The 24,231-nt window shown below is 47.2% G+C and overlaps 3 protein-coding genes across 3 annotated transcripts; 1 reads left to right on the forward strand and 2 right to left on the reverse strand.

The window, feature by feature from the left end:
* Positions 1-253: 253 nt before the first annotated feature.
* On the reverse strand, positions 254-6,076 carry PHB2 (prohibitin 2). Its single transcript, XM_034071184.1, has 10 exons — positions 5,913-6,076; positions 5,749-5,833; positions 5,593-5,672; positions 5,314-5,498; positions 3,458-3,587; positions 2,864-2,967; positions 2,379-2,456; positions 1,773-1,849; positions 1,591-1,596; positions 254-837 (listed from the first exon to the last, which is right to left on the reverse strand). The coding sequence occupies exons 1-10, from the start codon at positions 6,037-6,039 to the stop codon at positions 807-809; spliced, it is 903 nt and encodes a 300-aa protein (XP_033927075.1). The 5' UTR covers positions 6,040-6,076; the 3' UTR covers positions 254-806.
* Positions 6,077-6,232: 156 nt separating this feature from the next.
* EMG1 (EMG1 N1-specific pseudouridine methyltransferase) lies at positions 6,233-8,478 on the forward strand. The gene is made up of 6 exons (XM_034071194.1): positions 6,233-6,413; positions 6,492-6,593; positions 6,993-7,134; positions 7,495-7,553; positions 7,714-7,863; positions 8,161-8,478. Exons 1-6 carry the CDS (start codon positions 6,282-6,284, stop codon positions 8,272-8,274), a joined length of 699 nt encoding a protein of 232 aa, XP_033927085.1. The 5' UTR covers positions 6,233-6,281; the 3' UTR covers positions 8,275-8,478.
* A 223-nt stretch (positions 8,479-8,701) lies between these two features.
* LPCAT3 (lysophosphatidylcholine acyltransferase 3) lies at positions 8,702-23,521 on the reverse strand. The gene is given in 14 exon segments (XM_034071172.1): positions 8,702-9,052; positions 9,186-9,312; positions 9,431-9,589; positions 10,061-10,208; positions 10,816-10,982; positions 11,303-11,389; positions 12,073-12,181; positions 12,588-12,766; positions 13,816-13,853; positions 13,975-14,068; positions 14,223-14,329; positions 14,442-14,549; positions 23,325-23,478; positions 23,480-23,521. Coding segments are annotated over 13 exon segments (1,509 nt in total). The 3' UTR covers positions 8,702-9,052; positions 9,186-9,195.
* Positions 23,522-24,231: the final 710 nt, after the last annotated feature.

Raw genomic sequence — 24,231 nt, forward strand, 5'->3', positions numbered from 1 at the left:
TCCTCATGCTATCTACACTTCCCTCATGAGAGGAAGCAGAGGGAGGTGCTGATCTCTGCTCTTCTGTGCCCATGCAGCTACATGATTATCCACATTCTCTCCCCATCCTGTGATCTCTCAGTGAACAGGTTGTTTCTCTTGCTCCTTTCTACACAACTTCTCAATTCTGGCTTCAACCAAGTAAAAGTTATTTTTCTACCTCCTCTTATGCAAAATAACCTCTTTTTCAGACACTAAACACACCAAGACACAGTGTAAATTTGGGGGGGTTTAATTCTTACAAATGTTTGAATGAATCACTGAGCAGACAGTGACACAAACCGACCTTCCAGCAGTAACAGGCACCCAATAAATGACATTTTCCTGAATTCAGGCCCAGGTTCTCTTGGGATTCAAGAGTGAAAGAGAAACATGATTTACTATCCAAAAAGCCTGGTGCTCTTGGCAGCAGAACTCCCTCCCTTGGCCAAAAAAAAGAAACAATTCTGATTTTACCTACAAAAATCTACAGATTAATGAAGATTAGAGGTGAATTACTATATCCACATAGGTTAATCCCAGTAAGTCCCCTCTTCCCCCCTCCCCATATTTAACTGGTAGGGTGAGGAAGGAATCACAGCTGCCCAGAAGTAGAGCCCAATCCTTTAACTGGACCACCACAAATGGAGCTGGGGCAAAGGAACCAAATCTGGCTACTGGATTAACTTCAAAGTGAGGGCAAACAATGCCAGTGGAGGGAGGTTGAGGTTCCTCACTCCTGTCTGCTGCTGGGTAGCGCCGCTGGTTCTGGGAGGCTTTAGTTTCTTTCATTTCTTCTGCTTGGGTAGGAGACTGTCACTGAAAGGGAGACAGAAAAGAGTCATTAGTCCAGAAAGTGCAAACAAAGCTGAACGAGACCTACACTACAGACTTGGCAGTGTGGGGAGTCACATCCAAAGGTTATGAGCTGCCACGTTCTTCCTACCAGCAAAGCCCCCTGGGCCTTCTGGGATGGGTAAGACAGAATCTGGTCATAGGTAAAGAACTATCAGAGATGCCAGAGAAAAGAAACCTGCTCTGGCTTCCTTTTTTGATTCTAAGAAATGTAAGTTTTTAGCTGGCACTGCCTTGTCCATAAACATGGGACAGGTTACACAAAGCCACTGAACTCCTGCCAGCTCTGAAAGCAGGGAATGGAGTTTCCTAGAATGGACTCAGAAAGCTTTTGGTGAGTAACAAAAGCACCTTTTGTAGGACTATTACCCCAACCCAACCAGAATCCCTACAACCATCTCATTGCCTTCTTATAGCCCTCTTTGCCTATATGCAGGATGCCCTGTCTACACAGGGACACTCCTTAGTTACTTCTTCCTGCCTTTCCCATACAAGGTACCCTATCAGACACACAGACAGCTCCAGTTACTGAGTACACCCTCCTTGCCCCTGCAAGTAAGGTTTCAAGCTTCACATCACTAATAAGATTTGAGGTAGACATGGAATAAACTTCCTGTGGCCAGAAAGGCCCAAGCCAGAAACATCCCAGGCACCAGGCAAACATGAACACCCTTTCCAAGTACACAAATGAAAGGATCAAAAGAAACAGTGCCTCACCTTCCTCTGCGTGTAGGAGATGCAGTAATGGGGAAAGAGGGAAACAAAGAGTACAGTGATTAGATATAACAGTTCAACAAAAATGTCAGTTCTTAAGACAGACAGCTCCCTGCTTGGCTGTATCCTCTGGGATCAGCTTCACAAGCAGGGTGCAGATAAATGCAGCCATCTGGCCCCTTTACCTGGTGAAGCCCTCATCCTGCAGGTTCAGTACCAAGTTATCTGCTGTGAGATACACACGGTTTTGTGAGGCAGCAATCTGAAAAAGAAATCCATGACAGAGATGGCACAAAGAGTATAATGCACATGCAACACTAATCAAGATCTTCTCTCCCTCTCTAGATACAGACTTTTGAGTTATGCACTTGAGACCACAGTTAAATCAATGCAATTCCCCAAAACAACTCTGGACTTTATCCCAGTGCCATCAGACTTTCTGAAAGAAGTGCTCATTCTGTCTGTCAGAAAGACCTTTGATCCCACACTTATCTGTTCCCCTTTCTCAGCCTGCAGGAAACCAGGAGCTTTTGGTGGCTGCAGCTGAGGGTGGGTGATGGAATCTGATGTGGATCTGGCCTTGTCATAAGGAGGACATGAGCTCCTGGCCTCACCTCTAACTGCCGATCATTGCAAGCTAAATCTTAAGCTCTACTTGAGCAGAGTAGGATTGCACAGGAACAGAGATCAGGACAGGGCATGTCACATTCGCCTTAAATTCATCATGTGGCGACTGGGCTGAGCAAACAGCTCTGGGATTTGCAAAAGGACAAAGGGAATACTGTGCTCACCGTTTTTGAGATGTTTTGAGCAGCTCGGATCTTACGTAGCTTGATGTAGCCTGGATTCCTGCTGAGAGCTTCCCCCAGGTACAGCAGAGCCAAAGTTAAGGAGAATCTTAACAAAAGCCACTTACCCTCAAGGAATTCTTCCTAGAAACATCTTGGGGGGGGGGGGGGAAAGCAACCTCCAGCTAACATGAACCTCTGGGCAGGAATATTTCTACTTCTCTAAATCAGTAGCAACATTATGGATTATGGTCACACACAACCAATAGAAGCTAAACCTTACATCAGGGAGTGAAGGCTCATGGCCTTCTCTGCTCTGACCTGTAACCTCAGACAAATCAAACTCCAGCCAACTGTGGGATGAGGATGATAAATTGGGACCTACTTGAAGCTATCATCTGATACCAGACTCCTAAGCATGGACCCAGTATGACAGACTATGTCAAGCTCACAAGCCACATCCCACAAAATCTCCCAAAGCAGGATATCATCTTGGCAGCTGTAGCTTCCCCTTCAGCTTGAACAATCTTCTGCTTCTGCTCCTGCTTGGCCTTCTCCACCAGAAACTGTGCACGCTGTGCCTCCTGCTGGGCTGCAAAGAGAATGGCCAAAAGCACTGGAAATGGATTCCATGTTTAGAACCCTTCACCAGAATGGGAATCCTGGAGCTGAGGCCTGAGATCTCTGCTTCCAGAAGCACTGATGGCATTCTGGGGCCAGATCTGCAACTATGAAATACATTTGAGTGTCCTTTACTTTTTTCTTAGATAAAGTCAGAAGCATCCAGATCCTCTACACATAATGCCCACAGTAAGTGGTGAGAGTCCCAGTCTGAAGAGGAAGCCTGGTCTTGGGAACTCGGTCCTTCTGTTGGTCCGTCGTCCCATTGGCTATAACCCAGAGTTTTCTGATAGCATTTATAAAAAAGGCTGGGATTGATCATTGTGTAGCTGTATCAGTGCAGATGCAGAGATGTGCCAACCCAAATTCTGCTTCCTTTAGCCCAAATTCTGCTTCCTTGTTCACCAGTTCAGAGGAAGGGCAAAGGCACTCCACTCTTTTCAGGCATAAACGGAACTCACCCACTTGCTTAGCTTCCACAGCTGCTGTGTATTCACGACTGAAACTAAGCTCTGTGATAGCCACATCATCCAGGATGAGGCTGAAGTCTTTGGCTCTCTCTGTCAGTTCTCGCCTAATGAGCAGGGACACCTGAAAGACAAATACAGCGAGAAGAGTACAAACACAGGCACCTTCCTGTGCACCCCACAAGTGAAGCACAACTGCTCCTCACAGCTCATTCACAGAGAGAGACATTACCTGGAACAAACCCTGAACCAGGGCCATTTATCATTAACACCATCTCTGAATCTGTCGTTGCATAGCCAAAGCTATGCATCCAAATGTGCATCACATCTTATTTACAGTTATTATTAACTATACAATTCATATTGCAAAAATAAATCTGGTTTGGGTTTGTTTGCTTTCACATCCTACCACATCTAGTTCCACAGTTTCCATGTTTCATGTTTTGGCAACAAGTATTTCCCTGTCCACCTTGCATTTGCTGTTGGCAGTTTGACTGTCTCCTCACATCTGTAGTCAGATGCAGCGGAACCCCCCCCCCACATCGTATTTTGTTATTTATGCATTCCATCTCTCTTTATTACTGTAGCGACTCCTCCAGTGTGGGTACTCCAGCTGTATCAGTCTCTTTGGAAGAGTGTTTTTGGTAGATTATTTTTGATTGCTTCTACCTTTAACTTGTCAGCATCTTTCTCAGGCAGGCTGACAAGTCCTGCACCAAATACTGGCTTCAATAAAAGTGGCTGCTGCAGTATCACATGCTGGGCCAGCCTAGCATCTGCCTTTACTTCTATTGCAGCTGTTTCTGAGCACAGTTCTAAAATGCTGCCAGAAACCTTCACTGTGTGAGCTCCAAGTACACAACTGTAAAGTCAATACCCATCACTTCACATTAACAAACACTAAGTGAACATATGACAAGGTTGCACTCAATTCACTTTGTTCAGAAGTTTCAGATACTTAACAGTTGTCATTGCTTCTGATAAACCTAAATCCCTTGCAGACATTGTTTCTTTGCTGTCACATCCCCCCTTTCCGCTCATTCTCTTTATACAACTGGTAACAAATCATTTCAGCACACAGCCTAGCACAAAACCCTGGAGTCCCTGCTATAGAACAGTTCTCACAACAAGACCTGGACACTTAGTTCTCCTCTTTGCTTCTTTTTTTGTAACTAGTTAAGAGATGGTTCCTATTTCATCTGACAACTTATCCTCTTTAGCAGTCTCATGCAGAATCTCCTCTAAAGCCTTTTAAAGGAAGACCAGCAACTTCTCTCCTTCAGCTGCAATAGGTGATGAATACCCTCAGAATCCCTGACAATCAAATGCTCAGAACACAAACTTTCAGATATGGGCTTTTTAAATCTAAACATTTCTATTATTTTGCAACCTGCCCCCAGGCTACCCTCTAACTTTTTTCTAACCAGAAATATTTGGTGCCCTTCTGCACCATCCATTACAGAAAACTTACTGCTTTGTTACCTGCTCATCCACTTTTCAGATCCTTTAAAACTGTTCGATGTGCTCTGACAGCTCTTCCAAGACCCAGGAAACACCAGGTAATAGATTTTTTAAAGACAAATCTACTTTTATGTGTAGATTATGATGTAAATCAGCTCTCCCTCCCCCATTACATTATGGCAGTTCTCCACTGTATATACAAACAAATCCAGTTTTCCTCTCAGAACCCTTAGGGTTTGCATCTGTACTGGAATCAAAACTCTTAAGTGGAATACACTTCCATGCCCTTTTCATTTAAATATACCTCCTACCAACCTAACACATTTATCCTTTATATAAGGTTCCCCATACGCTCAGCTCAAGCATTTGCCTTTTAAGTGCAAGTTTACCTGGGCTCTCTGAGTGATGAGCTGGGAAGCATTAAACTTGGCCACCACGCTCTTGAGCACCTCGTTAACGATGGAAGGCAGGACCCGCTCCTCGTAGTCCAGCCCCAGGCGCTGGTACATGCTGGGCAGCTCCGCAGCGTTGGGACGGGTGAGGACACGCAACGAGATGTTCACCATCTGCAGGTCTGAAGAGCAGAAGAGATGAGCGCTGCCGGCGCCGCAGCCGGGGGCCTGCCCGCTCCCCCCGACCCCCGTGCTCGCCCCCGGGGCGGCTCTCACCTTTGGAACCGGTGGGAGAGGAGATTTTCCGAGGCCGGGCCCGAATGTCGTAGATGATGGGATACTGGAACCAGGGGATCCTGCGAGGGGCGAGAGGCGCGTCACGGAGCGGGTACCCACCGGGACCGCGCTCGGGGCGGGGGAGCTGGGCCCTACCTGAAGTGCAGCCCCTCGGCGAGGATGGTGTCCTGCTGCACGCCGCCGATGCGGTTGAAGAAGATGGCCCGCTGGCCGCCTTCCACTGCGGAGAGAGAGGGGAAGAGAAGCGGTAAGCACGGGAGGCGCGTTACCGGGCGCGGGGGGAGCGGGGCCCGACTCACCGATGAACACGGACTCGCGCACGCCGTAGGCCAGGGCGCCGGCGCCCAGGAGCAGCTTGAGCGCGGTGCCGACGCCGCGGGGCCCGGCCGGCAGCCGCCCCGCCAGGTCCTTCAGGTTCTGCGCCATGGCCGCGCCGCGCCGCGCGCCCCGCCGGGAAGGACACCGGAAGCTGCCGGCTGACAACGTGCTCCGGTGGGAAACAGCCTCGGTCCGTCCCGCTGCCGCCTTCCGGCGCGGCGGCTCCGCGCTCGGGAAGTGGGTCCGGTCGGAGCTAGATTAGGGGAGCGCTCCCAGAACCATCTTGGGTGGGCGGGCTGAGGGCGGAGCGGTTGCGGCGTGCTCGGTGCCGCGGATGCGGCGGGGACAAGATGGCAGCGGCTCGGCGGACGCGTGAGGAGCAGGATGAGGAGGGAGCAGATGGTTCGATGGAGGCGAAGCGGCCCCGCGGGCAGCGGCGGCTCCTGGTGGTGCTGGAGGGGGCGAGTCTGGAGACTGTGAAGGTGCGGGGGGGGACGGGGTCTGCCCGGGCCGAAGGAGGCTGCGGTGGCTGCCGCTCACCTGCCTGTGGTCGGCCGTAGGTGGGGAAAACGTTCGAGCTCCTCAACTGTGACAAGCACAAGGCGCTGCTGCTGCGGAACGGCCGGGACCCCGCGGAGGTGCGGCCGGACATCACCCACCAGGTACCGGCGTGTGACGGCCGGGGCTGCGTGCGCCTCTGAACGGGGCAAGTTTGGTCCTGCCCGCTATGGTTGTGGCGTGTATGTTTAGTGTTTATTTGGGAATGGGATTGCTTTCGATCAGTGTTACATAGTCAAGTGAACAAGTTCCTGCTTCAGCATAAGTTCTCTCTGCGCTCAGAATCATAGAGTAGTTAGGGTTGGAAAGGACCTTAAGATCATCCAGTTCCAACCTCCTTGCCATGGGCAGGGACACCTCACACTAAATTACCCAGGGCTTCATCCAACCTGGCCTTGAACACTGCCAGGGATGGAGCTCATGGGGCATAACTCTGAGCTTTTCCAAAAGTCATCTCCCTTCTGCTTTTCCTGTTTCCATTACTGTGTGGTTTTGTCCTTCAGAGTCTCCTGATGCTCATGGACAGCCCACTGAATCGGGCTGGCCTCCTGCAGGTTTACATCCATACCCAGAAGAATGTTCTAATTGAAGTCAATCCCCAGACCAGAATCCCAAGAACTTTTGATCGGTTCTGTGGACTTATGGGTAAGTGATGCAAACTTTATACTAGACCCAGAGTAATGCAGGAAGGTGCTTAGGAGTGCAGGAACATCAGAGTCACACAGTTGGACCAACCTTAAACATGTGAAAGTGAGAAAAGCAAAGAAACCAAAGCATCTTTTTGTGAGTTCCATGTCCAGCTGTGTGTCCCTTAGTGCAGAGGGAAGCACCTGCAGGAGACTGAGCTAGCAGCAAATTAACTGATTAGTATTCTTTTGGACTGCTTTAGATGATGCTTTAAAGGGAACTCTAAAGACGGACTCTTGTCTCCATCAGCTCTAGGCAGAGGATAGGGCTCCTCCAGCAAAAGAACAGACAGCTTAAGCCATTTTCTTCTTTTGCCAGTTCAGTTGCTGCATAAGCTCAGTGTTCGAGCAGCCGATGGGCCTCAGAAACTGTTGAAGGTAAACACTCTTTGACTGCTCATAGGTAATGTAGCATTCCTCCTCTGCAGCCAGTGCTGGACGAGTGTGGTGGGTTGGGCTTGCTTTGTCCAAGCAGTGGAGTTAGCATGTGGCAGGGTATCTTACCTCTGCACCTCTAGTAACCTTCTGCTTTCTGCAGGTGATTAAAAACCCAGTCAGTGACCATCTCCCTGTGGGCTGCCTGAAGCTAGGTACCTCTTTTGCAGTCCCAAAAGTGTCAGATCTGCGTGAACTGGTTCCTGCAGCAGAGCCAGTTGCCATTGTTGTTGGAGCTTTTGCTCATGGTTCGGTAAGTGCATGCATCCCTTACTTGGAGCTGTAAAACCCTTTAGCAGCATAGATTCCATTCGTGTTCTGAGTATGGGTTGTTTTACTTCTCTTTTTTTGGCTTGGTCTCCCTTGTCCACCCCCCTCCCCAACCCATTGCTGTAACACTTGGGACTTCTCTCCCTCCCAAGGCACTAGTGAGGGCTGGCAGCTGTCCTGCAGGAATACTGTGCCTCCCCAGCCAAAGGTGATAGATAGATGTGACTAAGTGAAAACTTGCAGCCTGATGCTTTCCAGCTTTTTTCTTTCTCTTCCCCAGGTCAATGTTGACTATACAGAAAAGATGGTTTCCATCAGCAACTATCCTCTCTCTGCTGCCCTAACATGTGCTAAAATTACCACTGCCTTTGAGGAAGTCTGGGGAGTAGTATGAGTTTCTGCTGCTGCCATACTGGACTTCTGTGCAGTGTCTCCATATTCTGGAAAGACTCTTTCACTTAGGGATGGACCTGCTGCAACTTTGGGCTCTTTGAAGGGAAAAAGCATCAGTTTCTCCTTACAGCTTCCGGAGCAATGAGACTGAACAGACCGTCCTACTCACCCTTTTTCCTCCTATTAAAGGCCATTTTTGATAAGAGTGCTCGTGTATTTTACTTTCTCATGTTTCATACATGGGTAGGCTCGATCCCTTTATAGCAGGGATTCGGCCCAAATCTGTCATGGAACTGAAATTCTCAGCTGTACCCTGGTTGCCGTGCAGCTGATGTTGCTCAGTCTTGTAGAATCCCCGTAGTCGGTGGTGTGTGACAGTTCACATTCCCCCACCGAGGCACCCAACAGGAAGGGAGCTGAAGCCCATATGAAAAAGACAAGGAGCAATTTTTATCTTGGATGACAAACGTAGAAAAGTCAGAAGAAGGTGGCTCCAATCCAATACAGTGCCTGCCTTGAATGTTTTACAATCATCGGGTATCAGCAGAGAGACACGAGTGTCCATCGGAGGGCGGCAGAGAGATAAGGCAACATACAGAAGGTGGAGGATGTGGACGGAGGCTGGCTCCATTCCCCTCCTTTTGGGTCTCTGACCCTGTGCTTTCTCTTTCCCCCTCCTCACGTTGAAAAGAAGTCATACTTCAACACAGCAAACTTGGCAGGTGATGCTTTGCTTCCGGAGTGTTCAGTAACTCCTACAAATGCACAGGTGGTACAATCTGCAAAAGGGAAAAGTGCCAGATTTGATTTGCTTGATCTTTCAGCTTTGATTTCACCTTAGCCTGTAACATTGCTGCCCTACTTCATCTCCCAGCCCAAGCGTGGGCATGTCCCTGCCTAGGACAGCCTTACCTTTTGGCTGTTATTCTGCTTTTTTTAGCTTTTGTTTTCGTGGCACCAGTAGTCTGCGAATGTAAGGCAACACCAGTAATAAGGTGAAGAACAACACGTGGCCAAAGAAATAAATAGACTTGTACACCTGGAAAGAGAAAGGCAGGGTTGAGGATCAGCAAGCAGCTCTGAGCCAAGAACATCTGAGACAGGTTGGAGGAAAAAGGGTTGGTTGCACGTGTTGTCTGTTTGTGGCTACTAAATACCTTCATCCATTTGTCCCAGGTGAAAAGGCAAAATGGCACCAGAGAGTAACCCAGGAACAGCCAGTGGTTAGCTTGCTGCAGCACGTAGAAGATGGGCCGCAAGACAGTGATGGAGGTCAAAGTGCTGAGGGTGGGACTGTCCTGTATAAGCTTTATGATCTAATGTAAAGAAAAGCAACAAAATTCTTGTCAGTTGTATGTCCTGGGGCCAACATTATCCAGCTGTGTAAAATGGATTTCAGTGAGCAGTTAGTCTAAAAAAGTAGCTGCTCAACCCCCTCCAAAAAACAGATCAAGTATTTTTCTCTCAGTAATAGGAAATTTAGCAGAGGCATTCAGCTCATGTCCTCCAACCTTTCCAGCTGCCAAGCACTTCAGTTGCCCTCTACCCCTATGCCAACTTTTCCCCTTCCCTTCAGCTTCTGCAACAAATGTATAGCTTGCCCATGCAGAAGCCACCTACTGAACTCTCTGTAGAGAGCAGAACTGTCTCATGCTTGAAAACCAGTCCCAAAGTGAGCAGCTATTTTCCATGTTTACCCCAATTAAAGTCTTTGGTGTGGCAGTTCCCAGCTCACAGGGAAAGTCTCATGCAGGGCACCCCATCCTGGTCAGTCAGACAAAGCCCACCTGTCTTTCAACGATGACTATCAGCAGCTCCATCTGGAAGCATACCAAGTAGCCAGAGTGCAGCCCATGCCAAATGGCCAGGAAGAACAGGGCCAGTGCCTGTGACAGCAGTTTGTTACCCAGGAACTTCAGACGCTTGAAGATGTAGCTAGAGTGGAAAAGAAACAAAGTGCTTCTAGTTTATCCTCCCCTCCCCATGTCAGGGATGCAGGGCCCAGGGGGCTGTACACCTTTGCACTCCCCTTGGTGACAGAGCAAGGCAGCTCCCCTTAGAAGGGCAAAATGTACAGCAGCCCTTGCCTTAAAGAAATCCCAGCTCCTGTGGAGAAGTGGTTCATCACACAGTGCACCCAGAAATGAGATTTTACACTTCAGTTGTGTCCCAGCAAGTGTTGGAACAAAACCTGTTCAAGTAATTGCTTAAGGGAGCATCGCAAGGTAGATGCAGGATCCAGCTGATAGAGCAGCTCTATGGCACTTTGACCAGGCAGGCGCAAGGGCTCACTGTATTCAGTCTGCTCTCCTGCTGCAATCAACTGCTTGACTGTATTAATGAACTGCCCTTTTAGACTGAATGAAAAGATCTAACCCAGTAACCTGATCCAAATGGCACAGCAGCAAAACATGGAAGAAAGAGCGTAAGAAAGGAAAACTGGCAGATTCTTCCCCTAATGCTCCCTTTCAGTGTAGGATCTTGGTTCTGTTGACACAGATGTTACCAAACCCGTCTAGAATGGGAATTTTGTCCTGCTCACCGGGCCACCCAAGTATTGGTGTTGATGTTGAAAGAAGCAATGGTCCCTGTGAATAAGGGTGTTGTCTCATACAGCCAGACCTTCATGTTGGCACAAGCATTCCACAAAGCCTTTCCATTCTGGTCTTTCCCATTGTACCCCAGACCAACAAGGATGCAGACACCTTCCTATGGAAAAAGATTCAAAAGAAAGGAAAACATTGTTCCCCCTCCTTTTTTAGTTTGTTTTGAAAGGCAGAGCTGGGCAGGCTCTGACTCTCACTGTGGTGAGTGGAGAGCACCACTGCAAATGGAACAAATGGTTGAGAAACTGCCTGCTTTTTAGTTTGCTTGCTTTTTCTAACTTAGAGCAAGCAAACTGACCTACACTGATCTCCACATACTTGGGTGATTTCCATTAAGGGTAAGTCCAAGAGCATACTAATTAGCTGCAAAAGTGTGACCTTTGTTCATTTGTCTTTTGTCTCTGGAACAACGTCTAGACTCACCGTCACAAGCCAGCAAGTTACGTATTTGTAGAGTATAATTTTGCCCCAGATCAACATGTAAGCACATCGGAACCAGAAAGGCTTCTCCTGCAGAGGGGAGAGGGAAACAGAATCAAAATGAAAAATGGAGCCAAATGGCAATAACAAAACAGAGTAGATGAGATCTCTTCACTCTCTTCATTTTAATTTGATGCATGTGTTGAGACTGCTCTATGGACTTGGCTGCCAGGCTATGGGGTTTATGCAAGTTCACACATCATTCTCCTTCCTTTGGTAATACTTGGCTGTACTGAAATAGGTACTTTGGGAAGATTCTGGGGTTACCATAATCACTGCAGAATTTATACCTTCATTTATTCAGACTGACACAAAAAACACTGATAATCTGCTGGTAGGAATGACTTGTTAAGAGTTTTCTAAGAATGTCAAAGACTGGTAAGCCTTGCAAGTTACTCTAGTGAAGTTATTTGCATATAATGGTTAAATGGAAGGTCATTAGAAGGTCACAAAATGTGTAAGTTGGGTTTCAAGAACAACATTAGCATCTAAGATTTGTATTCAGCTTAACGCATTCCTGTTCTGCATCAAATGGAATCCAGAGGACAGGCAGTAAAGCCAAATCAGTTGTGGAAAGGCTTATCACTAGTTGGTGACTTACCTTATTCTTAAATTGAAGCTAAACTAAGAAAAAAATCACACTCTTGTAGATCCAATGCCCACAAGAGAAGCAGAATTCTTCTGCACCCCAGTACTGCCAAATGAATACATACCATATAATCATCTGAGGTGAGGTATTCGTCAGAGATGTACTGGCTTGACAAGGTATATATTACTAGAAACAAGAGACCCAAACTCAGGCGCTTCAGAGCGGGCACAAAACTGAGAAACAAAAATATGAAGGTCAAAAAAGAAAGCCATGGAAGGCAACCATCATAATTTGAAGAACAGAAGTGGAGCAGTTAGGGGAGACAGTGATAAGGGAGTCACCATGTTCCACTGCAGCAGATGACTTCATTTGGAAGCTGGGATGCTAACATTAGCAAGCTGGGACTGAGTCTGTACTAAAGATGTCAAATGGCTGGTTGACCTTCATGTCCTGGAACAATACGAGGACATTAACCAGACTGTTATGAGCAACTTTTGAAAGACTGCCTTGTCTTAGAAATTACTTTTGATCATAGTACTTTAGTGTCCAGGTAAGAAGGCACTCTGCTGCAGGGAACATGTGGAGGATTCAGCATTCTGGGATCTTAGGGAGGTGAGGAGCTAAGTGGCTTTGTATTACCTATTGGGTCTCTGGCCTTGAACGTCAGTCATCTCACCCCTTGCCAGTTTCTGATAGTCTGTCATGGAGAACTGAGGCCCCACCATGAAGGCACCATAGAAATAGGAGAATCCTGAGACCTCCAGCAAGGTAGGAACTCCCCGGACAGCAAATCGCCGCTGCTCAGGGGTCAGGAACTCCTGCACCAAAGGGAGTGGCATTAACATCATCCTAGGGGATCTCATACTAACTCTGGATGTTAGGTTCTCAGCCTACCTCCTCAATGGTTTCAGTTCTTGCCCTCCATATATATGTAACTTTCCACTTTGTACTTCACAACCATCCCTGTCCCCAGCCCTCTCTATCCCCACGCCCTCTAAACAGCAATGAGATCCAATGGTTGACAACAGTTGCACAGATCTCTGTTCCTAAATAAGCCCAAAACATGGAAGGGATCTACTGACATGCATCCCTGCCAGCATGCTAAGCATTGTAAAGGCACTCTATCTGACCTATTCCAGTCCCTGACTGTAATTGCATGTATTCTCCAAAGACCTTATTGTCCTACAATTCCCACTTCTTGATGCAAGAATTCATTGTAATTAAATACTTGAAACTTCAGTTTAGGAAATTTCAGCTCAACCTTGTTTTTTTGCAGTCAGTAGCAATTCCATGGGTGCTAAAATCTTGGTCAGCCCCCAACAGGAGATGGGGAATGCAGATACCTGAAGCAGGATTAAGGGACTGTAGTAAGTGTTCTGCTCTCTCCCACACATTGTGCTTCTTCCCTCACTGCTTCATCAGTCCTAACAAATGGTAAAGGGCAACCATTCACAAGGATATAGTAAGGCTAAATAAAGGCAAGGAAGATGGGAACTGAGATCCAGTGCTGATGGTCTGTAAGCACACTACCCACAAGACACAGAGCATTGAGGACTGGGAGTCTAAAGCAGCAGTTCTGGGGGAAGGATATGGTTGGGGTATTTGGAAGGGAGCAGAATATTCTGACATGATTGAAACAACTTTTGTCTCTCTCTAGTCACTACTGTCTCTGTTTCAAATGATTTCTTTCCACTCCAGGATTCAGTGCCCTCAGACACTCACAGAGGCTCCCCTCTCAACTACGGCTTTTACCAAATAATGCATGCGGCTTGCTAACTTGCATCCTTTGAACTTGATTTTCTGACCTCTAGCTCACTGGGATGACACGGAAGAAGGGAGGAGGAATGAAGGAGAAATGGTGTCTTACCGGATCTTTTCCTCCATCATAGTAATCAATGGCCAGACCTAGAGGTGAGAAACAATTATTTGAAGGCCTGGGATGGGCTCATTGGGCTGAACAAGCAGTCCTCCCTTCCCTAACGCATGGCTTGCAGAGTACAAGAGATAGGAAGGAGGTGTCACTCACCAATCAACTTGAGCGTCAAGACACAATGTGGCATTGTCCATTTGATATCATAATGGTCTGTGGCTGTGAAATAATATCCAGCCATAAGGTATATCTGAAAGAGACCATTGTTTGGGTTAGTCAAACTAATTCCCCCAGCTGGTTTTGATCTGCCTTCACTTTTCCACCTACAGTTGCTACTGGGAAGTGCAAAAACTGAACAGAGGGCTCCTTTCTACAAACTGATGCAGTAAGAAAGAGAGTTTTACCATCTGAAAGAAGAACGTGGTGAAGACGGCAGTGATTGTGCGACCCATTAGTCTCAGTATGAGGAACTGGATTAGGACACACAGCAGGGAATGAAAGAACTGCATCCCTGTGGGAGGGGAAACAAAGAGAAAGAGATGAAGTAGAAATGACACTACAGGTCTTCCCAAACTGCAGCACACCCTGGGCCAGGCAGCTCTCTCTTCCCAAACTTATCTTACCAAAATTGAAGTAAGCAATTGAGAGTCCTGTGAACACATTGTAGAGATGGATGAGGTAGGTATCCTTCTGGAAAAGGAAATAGCGCTGGAACAAGGCAAAAGGATATCCTGAGGAGAAAAAGTATTGGAAATGAGCACAGACAAGTATTTGTGATGGTCCAGATTATAGCTTTCTTCGACATGTTAATAGGAACATCATGGTGTAAATTTCTCATCTTGTATTCCCATCTTAGGAGATAAGATGCCATGTACTCTGTATATTATAGAGACAAAACTACTTCAACAGGAACATAATTATGTCAAAGTTGACACTGAAGTGCAAGAAATTCCAGGATTACAGTTTCTGGCTTCATTCAATACACGAGATGGATAATGCTGAAATACATGAATCAGACACTTTAGTCTCTGATTCACTTCTGGATTCAGTGACAAATACAGTGCGGTAAGAAGCTAGAGTAAAAAAAAAAAGGTGGGAGGGATGTTATTCTATGGTTAATACCATTACATTACCCTAAAATTCAATCCCTGCTCTCACTTCAATGTGCTCTTACATGATGCTGACCAGAGTGCGTCAAGAGACCTCCAGTCATACACTCTTTCTTTTCTAACTCTCCAGCTTCAGATTTGCATCTGATTTGGGAACTCCTGGGCACACAAAGCTGTAACTAACATCCACTGGGAGCAGGATGTAGTGGCTTTTTAACAATATCAAAGTCAGAAGCATTGCATACGGAGTCGCTAAGATTCACAGGAGTTTTTCCTTGTGTTTTTTGCTGATTGGCTCCTGGTGTATTTTAGGAATGCCTCCAGATTATTCATCTGTGGCTCTAGTGAGAAGCAAACATTTGTAAAGCACTCTGGTAGTACAGAGAGAAGTGCCTTATAGAAACCTATGAGTCAAGGCAATTTTGTCATCTAGGTGAGGTTCACATAACACGCATTAAACATTGCTGTGTATGATACAATAATTATACTATGTTGTAAAACACCTCTGCTCTGGAGCCAGCCTGAGAGAGCTGGGCTTGTTCAGCCTGGAAAAGAGAATGCTCCTTAAGGGGAGACCTTAGAGCAGCTCCAGTGCCTAAAAGCACCAAAGGCACCTGGAGAGGGCCTTTTGCCAAGTCCCTGCAGGGACAGGACAAGTGATTAACCTTTAACCTGCCAGAGGGAAGGCTGAGATGAGCTCTTAGGCAGAAGCTGTTCCCTGTGAGGGTGCTGAGGCGCTGGCACAGGGTGCCCAGAGAAGCTGTGGCTGCCCCATCCCTGGTAGTGTTCAAGGCCAGGTTGGACACAGGGGCTTGGAGCAACCTGCTCTAGTGGAAGGTGTCCCTGCCCGTGGCAGGGGTTGGAACTGGATGAGCTTTAAGGTCCCTTCCAACACAAACCATTCCATGATACTGACACAAGAAGCATTGTCCATCTCACAGGTATGTGAAGTCTGTTCAGGCAATCAGTGCTCCTAAAGGCATGTACACCACCAGCTGAATCAGGATAGCAGAATCCATTTCAATTCTAGCATTCTGTAACTTACTACTGCTTTACTTTGCAAGCTTGTTGCTTTCATCTTGATTAAGAACAAAACAACAAAAAACTCTCTTCTACCAACAAAAAACCCAACCAAAAAAGAAATTAATCATATACCACAATACTGGCATCCATGCTACTTATTAGCCTAGGTGAAATCTGTAGCACTGGATAGATCTCTGCTACTTACACTAATGGAGTAACAGTAGCAGTAGGTAGTCATGTTTTATATGGAGCAGTAATAAAAGGTGATGAAATGTCCATTTTGCCAAGAAACATTTGATGGATGGAAGATTTCCAACAAGCAAGGCCAAATCTAGTGACTGCTGTGACAGGAAACGAGAAACTGTCACATTATGTAAACTGCGTGTCTTGCAGTCAGGCAGTGGTGTGCTTGCAGGCATGCTGAGGTGTGACTGGAGACATTTTAAGATCCTCTTCCTCCCTCCAAGATCCCTTGGGAGGGAGTTCCAGATTTTGGGAAGCTTGGGTTCCCTTGCAGATCCAGGGTGGCAGCACACTGCTGAGCCCAGATGTGTACCTGCTGCTTCTTGAAACTGAGCTGCTGCTCCCATTTCCTCAGCCTCTTGCTACCCCTCTTTTGGTCTTCCCTGCCTCCTTGTTCCTGTTCCTTCCTGCTTTTGTGTCCCACACTGGTTTTCATGCCATAGGCTGCTTTCTTGGCCTCAGCAGCCCGCCAGCCCCACATACCATGGCCCCGCGCCTGCAGAGCCTGGCAACCTTGCTCCTGCTCATCCAGTTTGCTCTTCCCTTCTCCAACAGTGGCTCCACATTGTCCTACAAACTGCCGTACTCAAACCGTCCCTTTTCCTTCCTGCTACTAACTGTATTAACAACTGCCTTTGTGAAAGTGTTATTATCAGTCTAGATCCAAAGTTAAACTACTGAGGTTTATTGTGGGAAAATGTTTCCCCTGTTGATCAAGGGGGGGAAAGAGCAGATCAGATATACAGGCAAAGCACAATTTATTGCTGTTCATCTACATATATGGTTTTAAGATCACATTTTTCAAGGGTTTCCCACTCTCAAAAATCAGTGCAAGCCAACAAAATATTCCATTTTCACTGGGTTTTGGCTCTAGCTATTTCTGTAGACAGGATTAAATTATCACTGAATACTATTTTATACCTCAGATTTCTAAAAGCCAGACATCTGATTTACTTCCTTGCATCCCCAGCTAACATTCCTGCTCTTTCAAAGACCTGTCTCACTTGTCACGTGTACTCCCTTTCAGCTCTACACAGCAGATCATATCATGGCTTAGGTAATGCTTCTCTGAAGGAAAAAGACTTATGAGTCCCTGCAAATAAGACAGCTACTAACATGCAGAGCAGGTATGTTTTTAGAATGCTACCCATTACATGGGTGCTGTTCCAGTTCCAAAGTCACAACATTAGCCTAAATTCTTCCGCAATACAGAGCAACCTGCTAGTACTCTGGACTGCAATTTAGTTCCACGTTTGCTGCACACAACATAGTTTTCTCCCTTTTACAACCAAGCCATCTGCAGATATAAACTTTAACCCCGAATGGCAGTGGATGCTGAGTATCAGTGGCCATTCTGCTGTGGTCTGTGCCCTGTTGAACATTAATAAACTATTTATTAGATAAGGAGGCAGTCCTATCAGTAACAACGGCTGTGCTCCTGCCCAACTACAGTGCTCTTGAAGCAGCCCGGGTTAGCACAACAAAAGCAGGAGAGCAGTTATCGCTGCCTCCTGCCAAGCTTGCTGTCACATTTGGGTATGTCAGCAGCAGGATGCCATTCTGCTTTGCTTTTGCCATTCAGAAGCAACAAGACTTAAGTTCCCTGCTCCTAGAGGGACCCTGCCCAGCAGCTCCCAGTCTGCCCAACTGCTCTTTCACAGCTCCCCCAGGCAGAGCGGACCAAGGCAGGAAACCGGCTCTCTAGAGAAAACAGATGGTGACCCCCGATCTGAAGTAATTCTCCTCCTCTATGCACTATGGAGGTGAAAAGCAGTCTGCATGCAGACTTGGGTTTTACCTCTAGCTATACTTCCTGTAGAAGGGAATTATCAATGGATATAAAAGGTATAAATTAGTTGGGAGATGCTGCTGCTGACAAATCCCTACTTATTTTTTAACTTTTCACAGGAACAAGAGGAGATCTCTGGTTAAGAGAATCCTGATGCTAGAAGCAAAGGACAAGGTCAGCTTCTTGGCCACAGCCATCTGGGAGAGGAATGGGCCACTGCACAGTGCCCAGGTTGTTCACACGTACAACAATCTACTTGAGCAAAAGAAGTAAAGGATCAAGAGGCTGGATTAAGCAGGAGGAAAGTTCTAATTCCAAGCAAAAATAGCGCTGTCAAGTTTGCATCTTCTGGAATGGGTGATTAAGATGCCTGTCTTTTTATGGAGATAAAGCTGCAAGTAAGAACACCATTCTTTTCATCTCAGCTCCCTTTATTTGCCCTTTTAAATGTGTTAGCTCTTTCATCTTCAAGAGAGCAAGATCAGACTATTTTTCCTCTTCTCCCTTTTGCTGATCAGTTAACTCCACCTTTGTTAACATCTAGCAGATCAACTGTGTCCGTTTTCCTGTAAGAATGCTAGAACTAAAAGGAAAGAGACAACAGGAAAAAGACACGTTAAAGTATAAGCCTTTACCTAATATTTTGACTTCAAAAGTATTCTCTATTTCTGTCTATAATATTGCAAAACTTCCCCAACTTGCTTAACACTGGGTGTATATATATGAGTATTTCAATTCTGCTCAGGAGTGCACTTTTAAAGTATACTTATTGTGCTTTAGTTTGCACAGCAGAACTGTCTCAAACCACATGAACAAGGCTCTCTTCAAACAAAACTGAACTGAAAATGTACTGCAGTGGGTGCTCTGTCCGTATGACCAGACTGAAGCAAATCCAAAGTAAATGTCCCAAACCCATCAGGTACAGCACACAAATGAGTCTGCTCTATGGATCTGCTCCTATTGTACTATTTTACTTGCTAATGTAGACACAGTCAGTATGCAGCATTACAGAAATCTCTATTTATTTAAGCAGCATTTGAAGGTAAGAGATTAAACAAGGCAGCACGTGAGTGCTTTGTGGTTTGGCTGGTTTAACCACGTTAAGATGGGACATCTCTTACCCATTAAAATCAGCTGCTCGCCTCCCCTTCAGTAACATTCTTGCTTGGCTGGGTAGCTGGAGACTTGATTTGGGCTAAGTCATCAGCTACAGGTAACCACAGGGAGAATTTCATTGAGCCTGAAAATCTTCAGGATGCAAAGAGAAAGAATAAGCAAAGGATGTACAAAATAAAAAGGAATAAATGGTGACAGGTAGAAGATGGGGAGACACCACCACCTGCAAGCAAAGCAGCTGGTTTCTGGCACCTATTCAGCGTGAATGTATCAGTTTCTGCTGGTCACTGCTATACGTGCAGATGAGGGAACACTTCACCAGTGCTTTTCCTGGCAGATCTTGGGCAGATCAGCAGGATCAGTTCTGGCTCAGGGCTGTGAACAGTATGTTGGCCCCCCTCCATATTAAGCAGCAGAACATGCCAGATAGCTTGCATGCCACTGTGTAATAGTATGGCCAATAAATATCTTTAACTCTTTGGGACCATACAGCCATGCAAGAAATAAGACCAACCTAAAGTCTTAAATACACAGCGCCATGAGGCCTCCTGTATCCTTGCTTACACATTGAGCAGTGAGAGCAGAAGAGCAGCAGCACAGACACCATCTTCCCTCCTTTGCACCACTTGGAGGGGCTCCTTCCTCTTCTCTGCCAAGAGACTAGGACAGCATTGGTTCAGATCATTTATTCCAGCAACTGGAAAATAACTCTGCAGGTACAGAGCTGAGGCCACTGATGCCTTCCATGCTGACCTAAAGACAGTTTCCCCTCGGGGAACACTGGACCCTGGCTTACTGAAGAATGCATAGTAGAATAAGTCTCTCAAAAGACATTATTATAGGATCAGCGGATGTTAGTGTACTAGACACACCACATTTTTTTAAATGACAATTTAAATTCAAGTATTCCTGCTGTTGACAGTATTGCTAAATTACAGTCTCGTTTATTCAAAGGCTGTTTATGCAAATCTTCACATACAAGAAACCTGAAGTAAATGCTTAAGCTCGTATTATCTGAGTAATGGACTCTATTCAAATTGGATTCTGCACTTCAGAATTGCAGGATGTATAAAAGGTGTCCGATTTAAATACAAAGCTGTGACTAAAATGCCCATATTTTGCTCAGCAATGTGTTGTTAGAATCTTCACTTGTTCACTGAAAAAACATACTGCCCTTTAGGACTACTCCAGTTTTTGTTCTTGACTGCTCTTCCTTCATGCTTTCTCCTTCTCCCCTGTATTTGTTTTTGTTTACAGTAATGGCAGAATGTTAACAGCATTCATTTACCTCTTTGGTTATTTCAGATCATGACTAAGTGAACACTCTTATTCTGAATCAAGCCCATTCAGACTATTTTTTCAACATCAATTTAGCTTTCTCTGGAAATCAATGTAAGAAGTCACAAAGTCCTTTGCGATTCTGCCTCTTTCTCAGAAGGTATCTTTACCAGTTTCTGGTGATCTCCTGAACAGTGAAACCCTAGAGCAGTAGTTGCAGTCAAACTGCACAGTGGAGATGGTAAAATGCATCACAGAAGGAGAAATAAGAAACAGCATTCAAATCCATCTTTGGAACAGAGTACCATGCTTCATCCTCATGGTCTTGTTCTGAAAGAATTCAGCAGTATTAGCTGCAGCCAACAAAAATGATTTTCTTCCTGAATCTATACAAACACCTGAAATGGAGGAAGTGAAGGAAAAGCCATACTTAATGTCATTTCCAGCTTTTAAAAATGCCTTTCATTTATACTTTATGCTACCCTACCAAGTGGTCATCTGCAATAGGTGCATTACCAAAAAGCTCAAGGCTTTCGAGGATTGTAAACTAAGCTGCAATTAAATGAACATTTCTTTGTTAGCACTGGATTAAGGAGCTCTTCTCACTCTCATGTTGCTCGGGAGTGGTACTTGGCCCTTTCTTTTAATGTAATAGTATAATGCTTTACTAGCCATGCATTAAGCAAAAAAGCTGGAGTCAATCCCCTCTGCCTCAGTGGTTGAATCTACATGACCTGCATGAGTACCAAAGTACAGGGGAGGCAGTTTTGCATGCCTTTAGTCTAACTGAAGTTAAGCTTTCAATTGTATGTAATTAAGAGATACTGGGTTATGGAGAAAGGACAGGGAAGAGTGCACCTTTAGCCTCCTGGTTTGGTATGCAGGGGAAAGAGGTGTGAGTCCTCCTAGTTCCTGATCCCCAAACTTTTAATACAAATTAGAAAGATCCATTAAGACTTTATGCAAAATAGATAGTGGCCTACCTCAGGAAGGGACACTCTGCCATCTCAGTGGCTTAGTGTCAACACTCTATGTAGATCATTTGTAACAACATACACGAATCTCACACTTAAAAGAATCTACTGGCTGGACTGGGCATCTCTTCTTATCACTAATGTGACAATTACCTGCTATTCATTTCATATGAATATGCCATAATATGCCAAGCAGGAAACAGCCTTACAATGCCATGTTCTAGCTTACTGTTAGTAAAAAGCAAGAAAGAACTTCAGGAGTATGTTCAAGGTGAATTATGCAAAAAGAATCACTCTACTGTAGGTGTCTGCTTCCTAACACCTTTTTGCATCAATACTTGTTAGACTACTACCTTGCCTGGTTTAGTTGACTAATGTGGCAGTAAACTATCGGCTTTTTCTGGTTTAGGTTTCTGCCAGGCAAGAAAATTCAATCAGATTGCATTAGAGACAGACACAGGAGAAAGGAAAGAAGGACTCTTCCCATTCAGCTGTGGAGAGCTGATAGATTAATTTATGCTGATTTATGTGTGTGTCCTGTACATGTTCTTTACTACCTCATATGTTCTTTATAGAAGAAGTCTGGTTTAACTAACTTGGTTAACTAATTTTTATGTTAAGTTGAACATGATAGTCAGTTCAGTCCTCTATACCCTTGACATGAAGAATGGTTTGGTTCAGTTTGATCTCACACATCATAAATGTGTAACATCGTGCAGAAATAAGTCTGGTCCAGATCATGGTTTTGAAGGGACACAACTATTCTTACATCTCTTTTTAGAAATCATACCTCTAGTTAGCCAAAGCAACTTGATTTTGACAGATCACACAGTGCCAGCTGCATCACTTCAAATATACATTCAGGTTCAGAGGAAAGCTTGTATTTCCTTTCTGCTGGTGATTACACCACCAATATCTTCCAAACCCCAAAGTTTCATTGGGCATCTGCAGAGACGTATGTAGATAGCATGTATACGTACACTTGAATTAATGTTCTGGGGGCTACAACTTGCCCTCAGCTGCTAGCCCACATTGTAACTCCAGCACTGCCTTAAGCGTTTTACACGTGACTGAACTATCTCACATTTAGATAAGTACAAGCTGTGTGTGTTTTGCAACATGCTTCACATTGCAGGTGGAGTGCAGCACAACATCCCAGTTCTCCTGGCCACTTAGCTAGCAGGATTTGCTCACCTTACCTGGCAGTCCCTGTGATGACATGATGATGACATGATGATGACATGCCACTTCTGCATAGCTTCTGCAGACACTACTAATGCCTCTTGGCAGGGATGTCCCTGCACTCAGACAGGGTTGTGGAGCACACACCCCTCTCCAGACACATGCTCATGGGGAACGTGATGCACATGAAGGATCATCACTCACTCAACAACATCGGAACAATTGCAAACCAAGTTCTTGTGCCCTGAACAGCGCTCACGACACAGACCCAAACCGGGCTCGCTTCGCAGCACGCCGAGTGCCAGCACACGGCGACGGGCCGCGCAGACCTCAAAGCCAGCCTCCCCCCGCCGCGAAACCCTTCCACAGGCGGCCCGCCAGGCCCGCACCCGGACTTCCTGCGGGGAAACCCACCGGCTCGCCCGCCCCGCTCCCGTCCCCGCCGGGAGCGCAGGAGATGCTCCCACTGACAGCTGCTGCAAGGCACGTCCCGAACTCCCCTCCGCTCCGCCGCACAACCGGGGCGCACGCACCCTCCGCCGGGGCGGGTCCGGGGCTGCGGGGGGGCTCCGCGCACACGTGGCCTGGCACGACGGCGCTGACACAGCTGAGGCTTCGTGCTGGCAAGGCGCTGCTCAGCCTCGGCCCCGGCCCTACCCCGCACAGCGTGGCGGCACGGCACGGCACGGCACGGTACGGTACGGTGGTGGAGCGGAGGGGTGGCCCGGTCGAACGGCAGGCGGGTCGCTAGATCCGTCACCCCCGGCCGCTGCGCCCTCTGCCCTTCCTTACCCATCAGGATGGACACGATGAGGCGCAGCGCCTGCTCCGACGAACCCAGGGCCTCGGCCAGCTGGGCCAGGCCCCAGCCGGACCCCACCACCGCCATCTTCTCTGCCGGCCGCCCCGCCGGCCGGTACCTCCTCGAACCCGGCAGCGGCACCAGCCACAACGGCCCCCGCACCGCTCACAGCCCCCTCCACGCCCATTGGCTGCACAGGTCCGACCACGCCCCCACGGCGCCTCCGATTGGACAGCCGGTGGCAGCGGGGCAGGGCCCTGCGCTCACTAAGGCAAAGGTTACCCCGCGAGTGGGCGGTGCCGCGGGGGCTGTCCCCGCCAGCCAATGATTGGAGGAAGCACTTCCGAGGGCGGGGCTAGGCCGAGCGGCGCGGGGCGGGGCTAGGCGCAGCCCGCCTCCCCATTGGCTGTGGCGGGACAGGAGAGAGGCAGGCAGGGAGGGGTAAGGGGCAGGGGAGGGCTGGGGTTACTCGCGGGCATGAAGCGCACCAGGAGGCCAGCGTGGGGACAGCGGCCGGGTGAGCAGGCCTGGAGCTCGGCTTGTCTTCGGCCTGGGGCTTGTCCTTGTCTCGGCCTCAGGCTCGGCTTGGGTCTGCTCTGCTGGCTGCGGACAGGGCAAGCTGCTGAGCCTCCCCACTGGTGCTGGGTCCCGCTGTCCTATGGCTCCTGGGAGACAGACTGAGTCCCGGGGAGAGCTGTCCCGCCATGGCAGGCTTCGCAGCAGCAGCCCTCTCTCAGCCTGTCCCTGTGATACTGTAGGCACTGCCAGTGCAGCCTCCCCGTAGCTCACCCGTATGGAGGACCTGCTCCCAGGTGTGTCCCTTCATGCAGATGTCCATGAGTGTGCCCCGAGGTCTCCTTCTCAGCAAAAGATTCAGGTGCAGTGAACACGATCCTC

The sequence above is a fragment of the Melopsittacus undulatus genome, chromosome 2, assembly GCF_012275295.1.
Source record: "Melopsittacus undulatus isolate bMelUnd1 chromosome 2, bMelUnd1.mat.Z, whole genome shotgun sequence".
Lineage (NCBI taxonomy): Eukaryota > Metazoa > Chordata > Aves > Psittaciformes > Psittaculidae > Melopsittacus > Melopsittacus undulatus.